Source organism: Capra hircus, chromosome 3 (assembly GCF_001704415.2).
Source record: "Capra hircus breed San Clemente chromosome 3, ASM170441v1, whole genome shotgun sequence".
Classification (NCBI taxonomy): domain Eukaryota; kingdom Metazoa; phylum Chordata; class Mammalia; order Artiodactyla; family Bovidae; genus Capra; species Capra hircus.
Genome location: NC_030810.1, coordinates 71,838,342 through 71,853,293, shown reverse-complemented (window position 1 = coordinate 71,853,293; position 14,952 = coordinate 71,838,342). Strand labels below are relative to the sequence as shown.

Genomic DNA, 14,952 nt, shown 5'->3' with positions numbered 1-14,952 from the left:
CTTTTCTCTTTCTCTCAAACCCGCTCTAATTGCGATCCACCCCCACGCTGCTCTGAAACGGCTCTGTTTCACTCCCACGCTGCTAACCTCAGTGGGCCATCCTTAGCTGTTAGCTGGCTGATCAGCAGCTTACGACGCAGTCAACATTTCACCCCAGTTCCGTGCAGCACATTATTCTCCTGCTCACTGGTTGCTCCCTTTCAATTTCCTTTCCTTTTTCTTCCTCATCTCCAAGACCTCTTAACATTTACATGCCCCAAAACACAGTCCTTGGATTTCTTTTCTGTCTGCACTCATTTAAGTCTCATGGCTTTAAATACTATTCATGTGTTCTCCAATTTCCAAATGTAGACCTCTAGCTGGGTCTCTCCAGAAACTTCAGACTCAAACCATTAACTCCCTACCCGAAATGTCCACCTGGATGTCTAAAATATATTTCAATAAACACAGCTAAAACGAATTTTTGCTCTTCCTGGAAGATGTTCCACTCAAAGTCCTATCCTGTCTCAGCTGATGGCCATCTCATGTTCCAGTTGCTCAAGCTAAAAAACCTCAGTGTCATCCCCAACTCCTCTTTCACATCCTTAATCTAACATCAGGAAATTCTTCAAAATAGACACAGAACCTGTATGTCACAGCATGTCCACCATTACGACCCTGTTCTAAGCCACTAACACCTCCTCCCTGAATCACTGCCATGAAAATGTGAGTCACACCATGCCACTCTGCCGCTTAAAATGCTGCAACGACTTCCTGTCTCAGAAACAACATTCTGTAATGGCCCACAAGGCCCAGGATCTGACCCCGGCCTGAACCACGCTCCCCCTCAACCACACTACTCTGGGGAGCGGCCCTCCTAACTGTGTCCCCAGAGCCTCTGCTGGTCCCTTTGCCTAGAACACCTCCCCTTCCTTAGTCTCCTGGCTCTGCCCTCACCTCCTGCAAATCTTTGCTCACAATTATCTTCTCAACAAGGCCTTACCCAATTATTAAATTAAAAATTGGAGCCCCCTCCTCAAGCATTTGTTGTTTTAAAAATATACTATGAAAATATAATCAATGCTAGAATACATTTAAGATGTCTGAATTTTACACAGTTTGAGGGTCCCTTGATAAGACAAAGAATACCAAGTTAGGTAGTTAGGTACTGAACCTTGCAAGAGTCCTTGCAAATGAAAGACCCTGAAGTTTAAGCTTTAGGGGCTTGAAGGTAAACTTGTCTCGAATCTGATTTAAAGTGTTATGATAAATTAATCTGATAAGTGTTATGGCAAAAAGTAGAACAGGTTAATTGGGGCTACTTAAGCATTTATTCTGGAGTAGGAAATGGCAACCCACTCTAATATTTTTGCCTGGAAAATTCCATGGACAAAGGAGCCTGGCAGGCTACAGTCCATGGGGTTGTAAAAGAGTCAGACATGATTGGGCACACATAGTACAACACAAACATTTATTATTCTTCTCTGCTCTATTTTTCTCCTTGCTGCTGCTGCTAAGTCGCTTCAGTCGTGTCCGACTCTGCGACCCCACAGACGGCAGTCCACCAGGCTCCTCTGTCCCTGGGATTCTCCAGGTAAGAATACTGGAGTGGGTTGCCATTTCCTTCTCCACCTATTAAATTTGAATATACTATAAAATTCACTTACTCATTTTATTTAATGCTTATCTCCCTGTAGCCTCCAAACTGGAAGGAAAGCTGTATCTCCAGCATCTATAACAGGATCTGATCTAGTAAATGTTCAATAAATACTTGTCCAGTGAATGATTGCACCAATCTTCCTCAAGTAATACATCCTATCAAAGAGGTTTGAGACAACTTTCAGGAAGTCTGCCTAGAGATCATCGTCATAACCTGGAGGAAATGCAACATGCAGCTAGCTGGAAATTTGGGTATTACAAGCAAGTTTTAAAGCAGTTTGAAAGACTGACATATTACTAATGATTAGTGTAAATGGCAGTTTCTCAAGGAAGGCAGTGTAGCTGATTGGGATAATCTCCCAAATGATGCAGGCCCAACTTAAAACAGTCCTATGTTCTACCACATTCTGTGCACTTGGCCTCTTCCAGCCAACTGGCTGGGTGTCCTGCTGACACCCAATCTGCCTGTGCCTTCCACTGGCTCAGCTTCTGCTCTGACAGCACGGGGATCAAGGGAAAAGAGAAGAAAATTGCACGGCCATCATGCCTGGAGCTTACCTAGTTCTTTCTGGGTATACATCACATTCAGTACAACATAGATGTGAATTCACTCCCTGACTCAGCACATGCTGAACTCACTCAAGGGCTGTGCATGGACCTCAGAGACAGACAGAAAAAGACACAGGCCCTGCCCTCCAGATGCTCATTCTCCTGAGGGGGACAACACACAAGTCATTATCTTGTGTGATTGCTTAGAGGCCTCGTCACCGCCTGACATAACACATTTATGCTCCTTTCCCCATTCCCTGTGTCTGGTTCACTGCTGTATCTCTAGGTCCCCAGCCACGCAGCAGGCATTCGATGAACAGTTCTTGAGAGAATGAAGCATATACAAAATGTAAGGAAAAAAGAAGAAGACAAAGCTCGGTATGCTTGGGCAATTTATAAGAGAGTTTCCAAGAAATATATTGAAAGTGAAAGTATTAATCGCTCAGTTATGTCTGACTCTTTGCAACCCCAGGGACTGTAGCCCGCCAGACTTCTCTGTCCATGGAATTATCCAGGCAAGAATACTGCAGTGGGTTGCATTTCCTTCTCCAGGGGATCTTTCTGACCCAGGGATCGAACCCAGGTCTCCTGCATTGCAGGCAGATTCTTTACTGTCTGAACCACCAGGGATAGTTCCAAGAAATATATTACTCAAAACAAATCTTGAATAATGACTCGTTTTCCAAGCAGTGATGAGCAGAAAGTTGAGGTGAGGCTTAGTAAGGGGAGAAGATTCTAGACTAAGATCACAGCAGGTGCAAAGACAACTAGATGTTCATGGAGGCTGTCTCCCTTCACACTTCCCCACAGGGACATAAACTTCAGAAAAGCAGGAGCTGTTTCAAATCTCTCCTGAGCTACCCCTCTTCCCCCTGTTCCTAGGACAGGGCTGGGCTGCTAGGAAGCTTTTGTGAAATAACTTCAATTATCTTCCAGATCTCTGATAACCTAAAAACAGGACACTTTTCTTTTAGACTGTGTTCTCAAATATGCCAGGCAGAGAATAAACCACAAACCTGAAGTTAGTACTAGACATTCCTTGGTTGACATTAGTTTCTAATATAAGAAACACATACAAGCGCCCTATTTGCAAAGCAAAGCTCTGGTCTCATCTCAGCCTCCTAACTTCTTTATGAGGCAGGCTGGGGAAAGCACCGTTTGTCTACTGCAAAAATGGGAACAAGGAAGCCCAGATTAACATTCAAGGAAGGCCAGAGCCAGCCTAGATCCCAGGTCCCTTGATGGGAGTCCCTCTATCTGACCCTGCTTCTTCCTTTCCAAGCACAGGCCTTTGCCTTTCAGCACGTTAAGCACATTCCTGTGATGATAGATCTCATCTGACTGTAGTACCGCTGGGAGAGAAAGCCACCCCCAGCCCAAACAGGCCCCTTTCTTCTACTGTTTCAACTCTGAGGCTTTCTGACCACCTAATGATAACTGAGGGTCATCAGATCATCTGTGCTCTTTCCAACCTGCCAACCGCACCTACTGGATTCCCAAGGTTATTACCGTGTTCCTGTAGCTACTTCTTCCACTGGATTCTAGTAATCACTGTCACATTGCTGGTAGCATACAAGTCCCAGCTAATTACTGTCATTCATTTCTTCTGCTCCACTGAAGGAATCCCCAAACAAGCCTGAGTTCGTCAACTAGTTAAGGGCCTTACTAACAGTCACTAGAGAAACAGCTCATCAAAAAATGGCAAAATCTTATCAACCTAAGTTGACTTTTTCTGTATTTTTTCTTTTTAACACAATAAAGTATTAACTATTCAGTCATGTGACGCAATAAAAATCTCACAGTATGCACCACTGAGGACACCCCCACAACACTGGGGACCTTGGGCGGAGACTGGAGAGAGAGTCTGAGGGCTCTGTGACTGCCTGAGGGGACATGAGATGAGACAGGTGCTGCGCAGGCGTCCCTCACCACCCTCCACCACCTGGGCATCTGCTGAGGGAAAGTGAAATGAGACAGGTGCTGTGCGGGCGTCCCTCACCCCCTATCACATGGGCATCTGCTGAGGAGCCAAACAGCAGCAGATGACCCGCCCAGGCCTAGAGCTTGTCATCCTGGCACTGCATGAAAAGGCCTTTGAAGACAAAGGGACCTCTGTGCACCACGCTGCCCCACAGGTGGGTGGAAAGGAGAGGCAGGTGGCCTGGTTTCTATGCTGCCCAACCCTGGGGAGGAGGGAAGGCGGGAGCTCTGTCAACACCAGGCCTTCTGGAAGCCTGGTATCTACCTGCTCACAGATTCCCGCAGCACGTGCTGGGCACCCAGTTTCCTTTCCTGCCCTTCATATTTATTTTTATTTATTTGGTTTGGTCTTGGTTGCAGCATCTTGTAACTGCAGCATGCAAACTCTTAGTCGTGGTCATGTGGGGTCTAGCTCCCCAGCTAGGGATTAAACCCTGGCCCCTGCCTTGAGAGCAGAGTCTTAGCCACCAGACCACCAGGGAAGTCCCTCCTGCTCTTCAATTCATCTCACTTTTGCTCATTTATCTCCTTCCAAAATGGCCACGCTTTAATACATAACCTTCCAACATGCTGCCTTCTACCCTACAGTGCAGCCCCCACCCAGTCCCTGCCCTCGCCCCCTCAGCCCTGGGGCCCAGGCTGTTTAATGCTTCCCAGGCCTTGGACCCAACTGGGGCCTAAGAAGGAGACCCGGAGGGGCACCCTGCAAGCGGATCAAGTCACCCCCCGCCCGAATCGGCCTTGGGGCATGTTCCTCTCCGACTGGGCCCCCAACTCTCAGGATCAGCTCTCGCCTGTCCTTTATGATCAGGTTCTCTCCTGTGCTTGGACATGACCCCACTAAACCCCTTTGCTTCTTTCTGTGCTTTCTGATCTTCTGGTAATTTCCAGCCCATCCTCTGAGAAGCCTTCCTGGTCTCACAAAGTTGGCTAGAGTCTTGCTGTGGTACTCTCACAGCTCCCCAGTTTCTCCTCTGGTGATGGTCCTCTACCTTTGGCATCCTCAGTGTGGGCAGAGGCCACCTCTCTTCCCCAGTGCCTTGCCAGGACCTTGTCCCACAGCCCTCACCTAACATCTGTACATTAAAGAAAAAACAAAAGAATGTTTCCTGCTCCAAACCACAGAGGCAATTCTCTCCACCCAGACTCACAGCCCATAATGACAGCAGAGTGGGCCACTGCGCCCTGGAGGCTGGAGGAGGAAGGTTCCTCCCTGGTCCCAAGTCATGCTTCCCAAGGCCTCACCTCGTCCCTGCGGTTCTGGAGGACGAGGGCTCAAGTCCTGCCACCCCCTGCCACACCTCCCTCCCAGCCCACTCTGGCTTCAGCCCCTGGCCTGCCATGTTGCCCTCTAGTCGCAGGCTGCAAACACCACATTATGGGCACAGCCTGCAGCCACCACCAGCCTCTGTGGCCACGACACTGCTTCGACTTGAACGGACAAAGCTCAGGAGACCTAGTTTGATTTCCTAGCCCTGTATCCCAGACACAGGGATGTGTGAGGCAGTGGAAAGAGGTCAGGTTCTAGAGCTAGAGCTGTTCTAGAGCTCTGGTGTCAGCTAGCTGGATGGCCCTCAGCAAATTACTTACTAGGACCTCAGTGTTCTTGCCTATAACCTGAACATAACAACACGGCCATAAAAAGGGGGTTGCGATGGTTAAAGGAGAGAACATAAGGACGCACCTAGTACAGAACTCAGAATCCAGGAAATTTTCAACACGTGTTCACTTTCCTGCAGGCACCGAGGCCACTGCCTTCCCATCTGACCAGGACTGAGACTGCGTAGGGGAAATGAGCTAGAACATGATTGTTCAGTGTTGCCCCAGTTGAGACTTCCAGCTGTCTCATGATTTCTGTTCTTTCATCTTTTCTTGGTAACAGAACCTCTTATTTTTAAACTGTGCATGGCTGCCCAAAATGAAACAGCCTTGTCTTCTCGGGAGCAAGGCAATGCAGAGGTCTGTGTGCACTCACATTAAACTGGTTCTTTTGAGACAGCAACAACATTTCAGAAGGGTCTTTTTTTTTTTTTTTCCTCACATATTGATACAGCAGAGGGAAAAGAATTTCCTGCATTCCCCATGACAGAGCCCCAGACACCATCACTGCTGCCACCAGAGGCCTTGAGCTGCATGGGACGCCTGGTCCCTAGGAAAAACAGGCCAGTGGTTCCAGAATGCTGGGGCCTCTGTGCCTGACTCCAGCATCATGGACCCCATCCCCACGGCCCTTACCTGCAGTCCCCAGGCTCAGGAGCACAGCCACCCAGAGGACCCAGAAGAAAATGAGGATGGCAAACGTCCACAGTGGCTGCAACAGCAGGAAGGGAGAGCTGCTGATGGCTTTATTCGTGACTCGGAGAAGTTCAACTGTCAATTTGATCCTCTTTCTGAGGACATAAATCAAGATGAGCAGAACTGCCTGGTGAAAAAGGGGTTAAATTATTCAGAATAATGAAGAACTGAGACGAACTTAAACCCTAATATTTTACTGACATCTCAGCAAACAGCTCTTTTAACACAGCCACCCCCTACTTTTATTATAATGGAATAGACATGTTCTCAAGTACTAATTGAGCATCTACTATGTGCTGATATTTCTGCTAGAGTCTGCTGCTACAACAGTGGACAAGACAGAGCCCCTGCCCTAAAGGAGCTTGCAGTCTGGTCAGAGAGAGAGAGAATGAGGTCCTTGGGTGTCAGGGAACTGTCTGTTTCTTTTTCCCAACAGCACCTAACATGCCAGAGAATGCTGAGGGACTGCAGAAGGGCAAGGGACCACAAGGACAATGCTCCTTCCTTTGGGTCTCCTTCTTCAGTTGCTGTTTCTTGGGATCTTTTGGGTGGTCCTTCCTGCCCTTTTGTGGTTATAGCATCCTTCTTAGATGCTTGAAACTTTCAAATAAAAACCTCCAGGGAATTCCCTGGTGGTCCAGTGGTTAGAACTCCATGCCCCCACTGCAGAGGGCACAGGTTCCATCCCTGATCAGGGAACTAAGATCCTGCAAGCTATGCAATGCTATCGATTTAAAATAAAAATCTCCAACCTCACCTTTCTCTACATGATGGATGTAAGCACATCAAGTTACTGACCAGGCGGTGGGTATCCTCCAGTGTGTCAGACTCAACGTGTCCAGAACTGACTTCATCATCTTCACACAAAAATCTATTTCCCCCGTATTCCCTACTCCAGTGGTCCTAATTTTTCTCACTCGCCAAGAAAAAGTTAGGTTCCTCTCTTGCAAGCTTCCATCTCACCCTGCTGTAGCACTCAGCATCTTCTACTGCGGATGTTTATTGCCCGCATGGCACATTACTTGACATCAAGCTTCCTGAGGGCAGGGCCAGGCCTTACTGCAAAGGGCTGGCAAAGCGACAGCCATAACACAATCTCAGTTTGCTGACAGAGCTCCCAGCCTATTCTCTCCTCTCGATCCCCACACTGATGCCACAGCTCAGATCTCACCTTCTCTCTCCTAGACCCCCAATAACCTCATTACCTTCTGCTGTTAATTCCCTTAACCCCCTACTCCTGACCTTACCCCTCCTCCAACACGAGCTAAAGGGATCTTTGTAAAACGTGCAGTCAAGGATGTCATCTCGCAGATCAGAATCCTTTGACATTTCCCCAGAGCTCCTGGATAAAGACTGAAATCATCACCACCGCAAATCAGGACCTCCCTGGTCCGGTCCCTTGCTGCCGAGGGAACGTCCTACAGGCTCCTCTCTTGTCCATGTGACCCAGCACACCACTCCAGGGGCCCAGGGTGCCATTCCGCTTCCCGCTGGACTCGGGTGTTGCTGCCCATGAGGATCTCATAGTCAAGTGGTGGGAAGTTGGGGGAAAGAGGGATTAAAATGTGCAAAACTGCTCCCGGGGCTGAAGGGCCCAGCTGTGACCCAGCTGTGGGGACTAGCCTGAGGACCCAGGGAGAGATGCCTGGAGGAGACGCGAGACTTCTGAAGGCTGAGTAGGAATTTCCATCTCTGTGTCCTCAATGCCTAGCACAATCAACAAGGAAGAGGGAGTTCATTTTTTACTAAAAATCTTAATGAAGCAAAATGATATAATCTTTAGGCAAATAAACTTGGATCTCCTGAGTGGTTGGTAGCTCCTGAATGGAATGCTAAAATATGTGTATTTAATATGTGTGTTTTTCGACTTAAATATGTGTGTGCGTGTATAAAAGGCTCTCCTCATGTTCAAAGTACACCACGAGGATACTGACCAGAACTGAAGAGTTAACTATCCCGTTATTTCCTAGTCTCAGGGAGATCAGCGTTACCCACTGGGGACAGTGCTAGGGGTGCGGGGTGGGCAGCAGAGCTGAGTCACCACAGGGCTCAAGCCTCTACTCCGCTTTCTGGGCTCTAAGCCGCAAATTGCTGCATCTCAGCCTGCGCCCCTAGGCTGACACCCTGAGGTGAGCAGCCGGCGCCATTCAGCCCATTTTCTCCATTGCTGCTACTGGGTATATCGAAACCACTGGAATAATAGTCCTAGGCAGCGCCCCTCACGGCTGGAATCTTGCCCTGTGCATCATGTCACGGCATTGCTGGCTTTGTAGTCCATCTCACGGCGGGGTGTGTGCTGGCTGTGTGTTTTTTCTGGCCAGCTCCATTGTCTAGCGCAGGGCCCTGTGCAAGACAGGTGCTCAGTGAATGGGGACGGTGACAGAGAGTCTTAGGGATCTTACTAGAACAAGCTCACCAGAAGCTGGTCCCTGGCAGAAACGCACCAGCAGCGACACACGTGTCAACGCACGGTGTGTGAGCCGAGGTGCGGGTCTTCCCTCTCCTCTCGCAGCCTCCCCGTTCTCTCTCCTTACACTCAGTGAAGAGTCCCCTGACCCGGCATCTGATGGCCACCGATGGTTCAGTGTGTGAAGACAAAGGGAGCCCTATGGAGGGCTGGGAGGGCAATGGTGCGGGGGGAGCGGAAGGCGGTGAGCGGCCCGGCTCCCAGCCCTGCTTCTCCCCGCCCCTTGTGCCCTACAGCCCAGCACCTGGCCTGGGGTGTGGGGGCCCTTTCTTCTCCAGCCTCCTGCCCAGGCCTCGGCTCAGCCATGGGCCTGGACCCAGGACACACCAGGAGCTTTGCTGTATCGGATACTTGCTCCCTGAGATGCAGCTCATGTGAGGAACACAAACCTGACACTTCCCTAGAGAAGAGAAAATGTCAGGCCTGTGTCAGATGTGAGAACTCAAGTATTTCCTTAAAGGAGAGAGCTGAGTTGATGAGTGAATTTGAGGCTCTTATGAGAACTGAGTTGCTGAAACATTTAATGGGCATGTGAAAACCCCTGCCTGCAATGCCTCCATGACATAATGCTTAGGAAGCAACACACTAAAGGATGGCCATGGGCCGCCTGAAGCCACCCCCTGAGCCTGTCCAGGCCTGTGATGCCAGCACCCTGATCAGCATCCAGGAAGTGGCCTAAATGACTCTCAGTTGCCAACCATCCTTCCCCAACAACCTATATCTCCAGGCTCAATATTCTGTTTCCCCACCCTCAGCCAGGGAATTCACTGGGGAGGCAGTAGGCTCTCTGCAAGACAAATGAACCTAGTGGCCAGCAGGTTTGGAGATAAAGGGCTCTCTGTGTTCAAGAGCAGTGGGAGCTGTCACGCCTTTGGGAGCAAAGCGTCCACTGGCTGGAGGAGGTAGGGGGGCTCTTCTCAAACCAGGACGTAGGAACTGTTACAAATCTGCCTCCCTCTCCGCACGGTAGTGTTCACCCCACAGCTGCCTGGGGGTGAAAGCGGTGCTGCTATAGCAAGGGTAACGGATCCGCAAGGGTAACGAATCAACTTCTGAGATGGCAGAAATGACTTGGAAAGAGGTAAGATTGTTTTTTCACTTTTTGAGGCTGCAGTGCATTCCTACACAGGTATCTCAAATGAAATGTGAAGGCACTAAACGCGTTATGTACACTCACTACATTACTATGCACGCACCTTCTGCAGTGAAAGAAAAACAAATGCTCATTGTTTTGGGTTAAAATGCAACTGTTTGGACTTCAGAGTTCTGGCAGGCTACCTGATCTACTGCTGGAAGAGTGCTTCTTACCGTGATTACTGTAGACACAATAGCAAATCCCAGCAGACACTTCATATTTTCCCTTTCTGTGTCCAGTTCTATGCTGAGGTCATCGGTATAGTCATAGTACAGCCACCATAAGACACCGCAGACAACTGGAAAGCGAAACAGCAGTGGGACTCAGCACGCATGCCAGGAGGTGGCCACCCTGGCCCCTGACACTGGGTGGCCCTGCTCAGGCAGTGGGTCCCAAATCCCTTGGGCTTTACAGGCAATGACCAACCCTCTGAAGCAGCTGCCAGGAGCTGCCAGGCCTAGGGCGGCTGTGTATCTCTGGGAGATGTAGGGAGGTGACTCCAAAACACAGGTGTGTCCTGTGAGCCTAGCCCGCAGGTGGGGCTGGGTGTGAGCATAGAGGAAACTGAACGGACAGGATGGTGAGAGGAACAACATTAGAGTCCAAAGGCTAAAATTTCCAAACCAGCTCTGCGGTGACAACTCCGGAGGAGCCTGGATATTGATTGGTCTTGCTGTTGTTCCACTGTCAAGTCGTGTCTGACTCTTTGCGATCCCATTAACTGCAGCATGCCAGGTTCCTCTGGCTTCCACTATCTCAAAGGACTTTGATCAAATTCATGTCCACTGAGCCTGTGATGCTATCTAAACATCTCATCCTCTGTTGCCTCCTTCTCCCTTTGCCTTCAATCTTTCCCAGCATCAGGGTCTTTTCCCAATGAGTTGGCTCTTCGCATCAGGTGGCTGAAATATTGAGTTTCAATTTCAGCATCGGTTCTTACAAAGAATAGTCAGAGTGGATTTCCTTTAGGACTGACTGGTTTGATCTCCTTACTGTCCAAGGGACTTTCAAGAGTCTTCTCCAGCACCATAATTCAAAAGCATCAATTCTTTGGCGCTCAGCCTTCTTTATGGCTCAGCTCTCACATCTGTACTGGAATGACCATACCTTTGACTATATGGATATTGGCTTGACACCTACAAAACTGGGCAGATGTCCCAACATCACAAATGCTCTGCCCAGTCTTGCAGGTGTGATGTCCCAGCATCACAAATTTAGGGACTTGGTGACACCTGCATCACATCCACAGTGGCTTCAGGGAGGCGTGTTTTCCACTCGCAGGTGGGGAAGGGCATCCCTCACAAGCCGTCCTGCATGTCCCCCAGTACGGGCACGCCAGGCACCTGTGAGCTGCAGGGCTGGGAGGTGCTGAGGACAGAACTGATCGTTCAGAAGAGGAAACACTATGGTCATGCCAAGTATTTATTTGGGCATACCAATTATTAAAAATTAAAATATCCTATACCAGGATCCTATACTGCTGCCTTGATCTTCCCGCCTGCCCCTGTCCCTCAGATCTTCTTCCCTGACAACAACTGGATGGACCCAGGATCCAGCCCTGAAAAGGAAAACAGTGGGCATGGGACGTGTCTCTGGTACCCTGCCCAGCTCAAGGGCTGTGTCTCTTCAGACTGGCCTGAGCCTTTGCAGGGCAATATGGGCCCCTAGGTGCCAATCAGGGATATGAAAATACAGAAAAAATTCTTTAAAGGGCTTCTAACAGGCACTGGAATTGCCTTTTAATGGATGAAACCACTCACTGGGCTGGCTCATCTGAGAGTGCAGAAGAGACGGCAGGCCAGGCAGGAACTTTGCTGTTAGCTGTGAGACAGAAGCAATCTTATAGTCCTCCCTGTCCTCTGTGGGCCTGTGTTTCCTCTTATATAAAATGAGGGGGCTGGACAAGAGCTTCTCTAAGATCCCATGTTGCTCAAAAATGCCAGCTTTTAAGTTCTACATGTAACAGAAAGGTTTTTCATTTAATCAAGAAGGAACCAATCAAGTGGAAATACTTACACAACAATCCCAAAACAATCAGTGCAATGAAAATGTGAACCAGAAGGGTGGTGATGAAGCGGAAGGTGAACATCATGGCCAAAGATAAGGCTGGAAAAGTAAGCAAGACATAAATTCTAACAACAATCAAGGCATGAAGGTGACAACACTGGGGCTGGAATGACTAAGCCTTTCGAAAGAGTGAAGGCTGAGGACTTTCTTCAGTCTCGAAATATCCTGGACATTTATCAAACAGAAAAACAAGACAGACCCAGGCCACACTCTGAAGCATGTACAAGTTCAGTCTGTGACAGCAAGCCGTGTCCTGAAAGCGCTAACATGCTTCTTGAGTTATAAAATGTTTTCAAAGCAGCTATTATTCCCAAATGCCCTAAACTTTTTTTAAAATCCAAATGAAACATCTAAACTTCTTTTTTTACTAAACTTAACTCTTGATTTCATAACTTAAAAGTTCTAATTTTGTGTTCTCATATATCCTCACTAAATATGAAAGATGAATGCCTTTAAAAATGAAACATTTAAGATTATAATTATATGATAAGATATATGTATAAAAATTCACGTATCTGTTTCCACTTTGGGGGTTTTTAAGCCTATGAATTTATTGAAAGTGAAAGTGTTAGCCACTCAGTCCTGTCTGACTCTGTGACCTATGGACTGTAGCCCACGAGGGCTACATGGGATTTCCTAGGCAAGAATATTCCAGGGGATCCTCCCGACCCAGGGATCAAACCTGGGTCTCCTGCATTGCAGCCAGATTCTTTACCACCAGAGTCACCAGGGAACTTCAGTGAATTTATAGATACTATTTCACTTTCTTTCTGAACCATAATTCAAGGTTACATATAGGTATTTCAGTGTAGTGATTAAGATAATGGGTTTGAAGTCAGACAGATCTGGGCCGAGTCCCAGCTCTGCCATCTCCACTAGATGGGTAACCTTGGTCAAGCCTCAGACTTCTCTAGGCCTCAGTTTCCTCTCATACACATGGTGATAGGATTCTGATGAGGTTTAAAGAGTTAATAATAAGCACAATGCCTGGTGCATGTGGGTCATAAAAAGTCTGGAAGTTACATAATGGTGGCTAGTGAAGCATCCCCAAGCATTCAGGAATTAGTAACCTTTGGGTAATGAAATTATGGAGACTTCAATTTATAAACTGGAAACATGATGTTAACGGATGATCAAAGAGCTTCCTTCAACCTTCCAAGGTTGGGAGCAGCCATTGTAAATGACAGGGGTAAATAACCGGCCACTACTATTGCCTAGAGCAACAGAGAGTATTAACTCATTCAAAGAGAAGGCTGACTCTTAAAAGGACTCATCAAGCTAGAGCAGCAAAAGGGAAGTTCAACCATCAGGAGTGGGGAAGTGGCTGCTTCCAGAAAGACCCGGAAAAGGCAGGATCCCGGGCAAGGCCTTGGCCTGCCTGCACCCCAGCAAGCCTGTTCCTAGAAGGAGCTGGGTCCACCGGCTCAGTGCCCTCTGGCGCTAACATGATGGACACACCTCCTTCCCCTACTCAGTAGGCTCTGACCTGGCTTGCCTGCAGGAAGAGGCGCTACAGAATGTCCACACTTGCTGGACATGCATTTCTGGCACTTTCCCGGGCCAGTTCACAACGCGGCAATCTGCTCTGCACATCCATCTTCAAGCAGAGCTGAGGAGCAGACCCTGGAACATCGTCAATGTCTAAGGCAACCCACACCTAGTGAGACCTCTAGGCAGGATCAGCTGGCCTTTTCCCAGTCTTACTACCCCTCCCCCACTTGAACTTGAAACACTGACAATATCTACAGAGAAAATATATGAACTGACCTTTCAATATTTAGGTCAAGAGGCTAATTTTCATTGTGCACCACACATAAGCACTAGAAATTTTGGTATAAATAGTCACTGAAGAAAAATTAATGAAAAATTACCAAAGGCGAGGATACAGAGGCCGAGGACTGTGTCTCTTCCTGACATTATTCCACTTAGAATTCGATGGAGGGAGTCCGCATCATTGATCAGAACAGACGCAAACAGAGAATAACACTCAGGAGTTTGAGGGATGCATCGATTAAACAAGGGAAAAGACTTGCTAAAAAAAAGATAGAATAAGTGGCAAAGATGTTGATTTATCTTAAAAAAGATACTTATTTAAAATTCTCAGCAACCAAAATGTATAAGATCTAAAGTAATAAAAAGAAGGTTAAAGTCCTGTTTGCAATGTACACTTACAAAGCCAAGCATCTGAGCCATCACACTGTTTAGCTAACGCCTGGGTGGGAAACTGATCATAGGGACCCACAGACACCCAAAACCTAAACTTGGCGAGTGACATTTCTGAGTCTCCTATCTTGGCCCTTCCTGGATAACAACCACCTACTCCAACACAAGAATCATATTTCTTTAGGGAACTTCTAGAGCTAAAGACTGGCTCAGTCAGAAGGTGTACTAATGAAAACAAAAGCTTTATTTCTGTTCTCTTTATGAAGACCTATAAAGCTTCAGAGTTTTGTTATGAACAGAGTGAGTGCTTTAGAAATGAGTGATAAATGTATGAGTGAAACTGTGGTTGGTACCTGTCTTAGGTAGATGAGAAAGCTGACCCCTTCTGGAGCCCTTCCTGAAATGGAAAAATGCCCAGGAATGTTCCTCCTAATGACTTTACTGTAGCCACAAATACCTTCACAGCATCCTACTCTTCTTTCCTTCTGTGGGCCCCAAAGAGTGGAAATAATCCAAACTTATGAAGTGCCTAATTATCTGACAAATTGCTAAAGTATTAGGCAGTTACCAAATATTTTGTGAAATGTGTGAAGATGAAGCAAAGGGAATCCAAATGTCATTTGATATTACAGCATCATGAAGGAAAAATGGCTTCAAA

At 47.7% G+C, this 14,952-nt stretch overlaps 1 protein-coding gene across 1 annotated transcript in view; it reads right to left on the bottom strand.

The window, feature by feature from the left end:
• Window positions 1-14,952, bottom strand: part of SLC44A3 (solute carrier family 44 member 3) — an 84,334-nt gene that overhangs the window by 47,322 nt on the left and 22,060 nt on the right. The window contains 4 exon segments of the mRNA XM_018045792.1: window positions 6,403-6,589; window positions 10,238-10,362; window positions 12,081-12,170; window positions 14,003-14,163. Of these exon segments, the coding sequence (XP_017901281.1) occupies window positions 6,403-6,589; window positions 10,238-10,362; window positions 12,081-12,170; window positions 14,003-14,163 (563 nt within the window).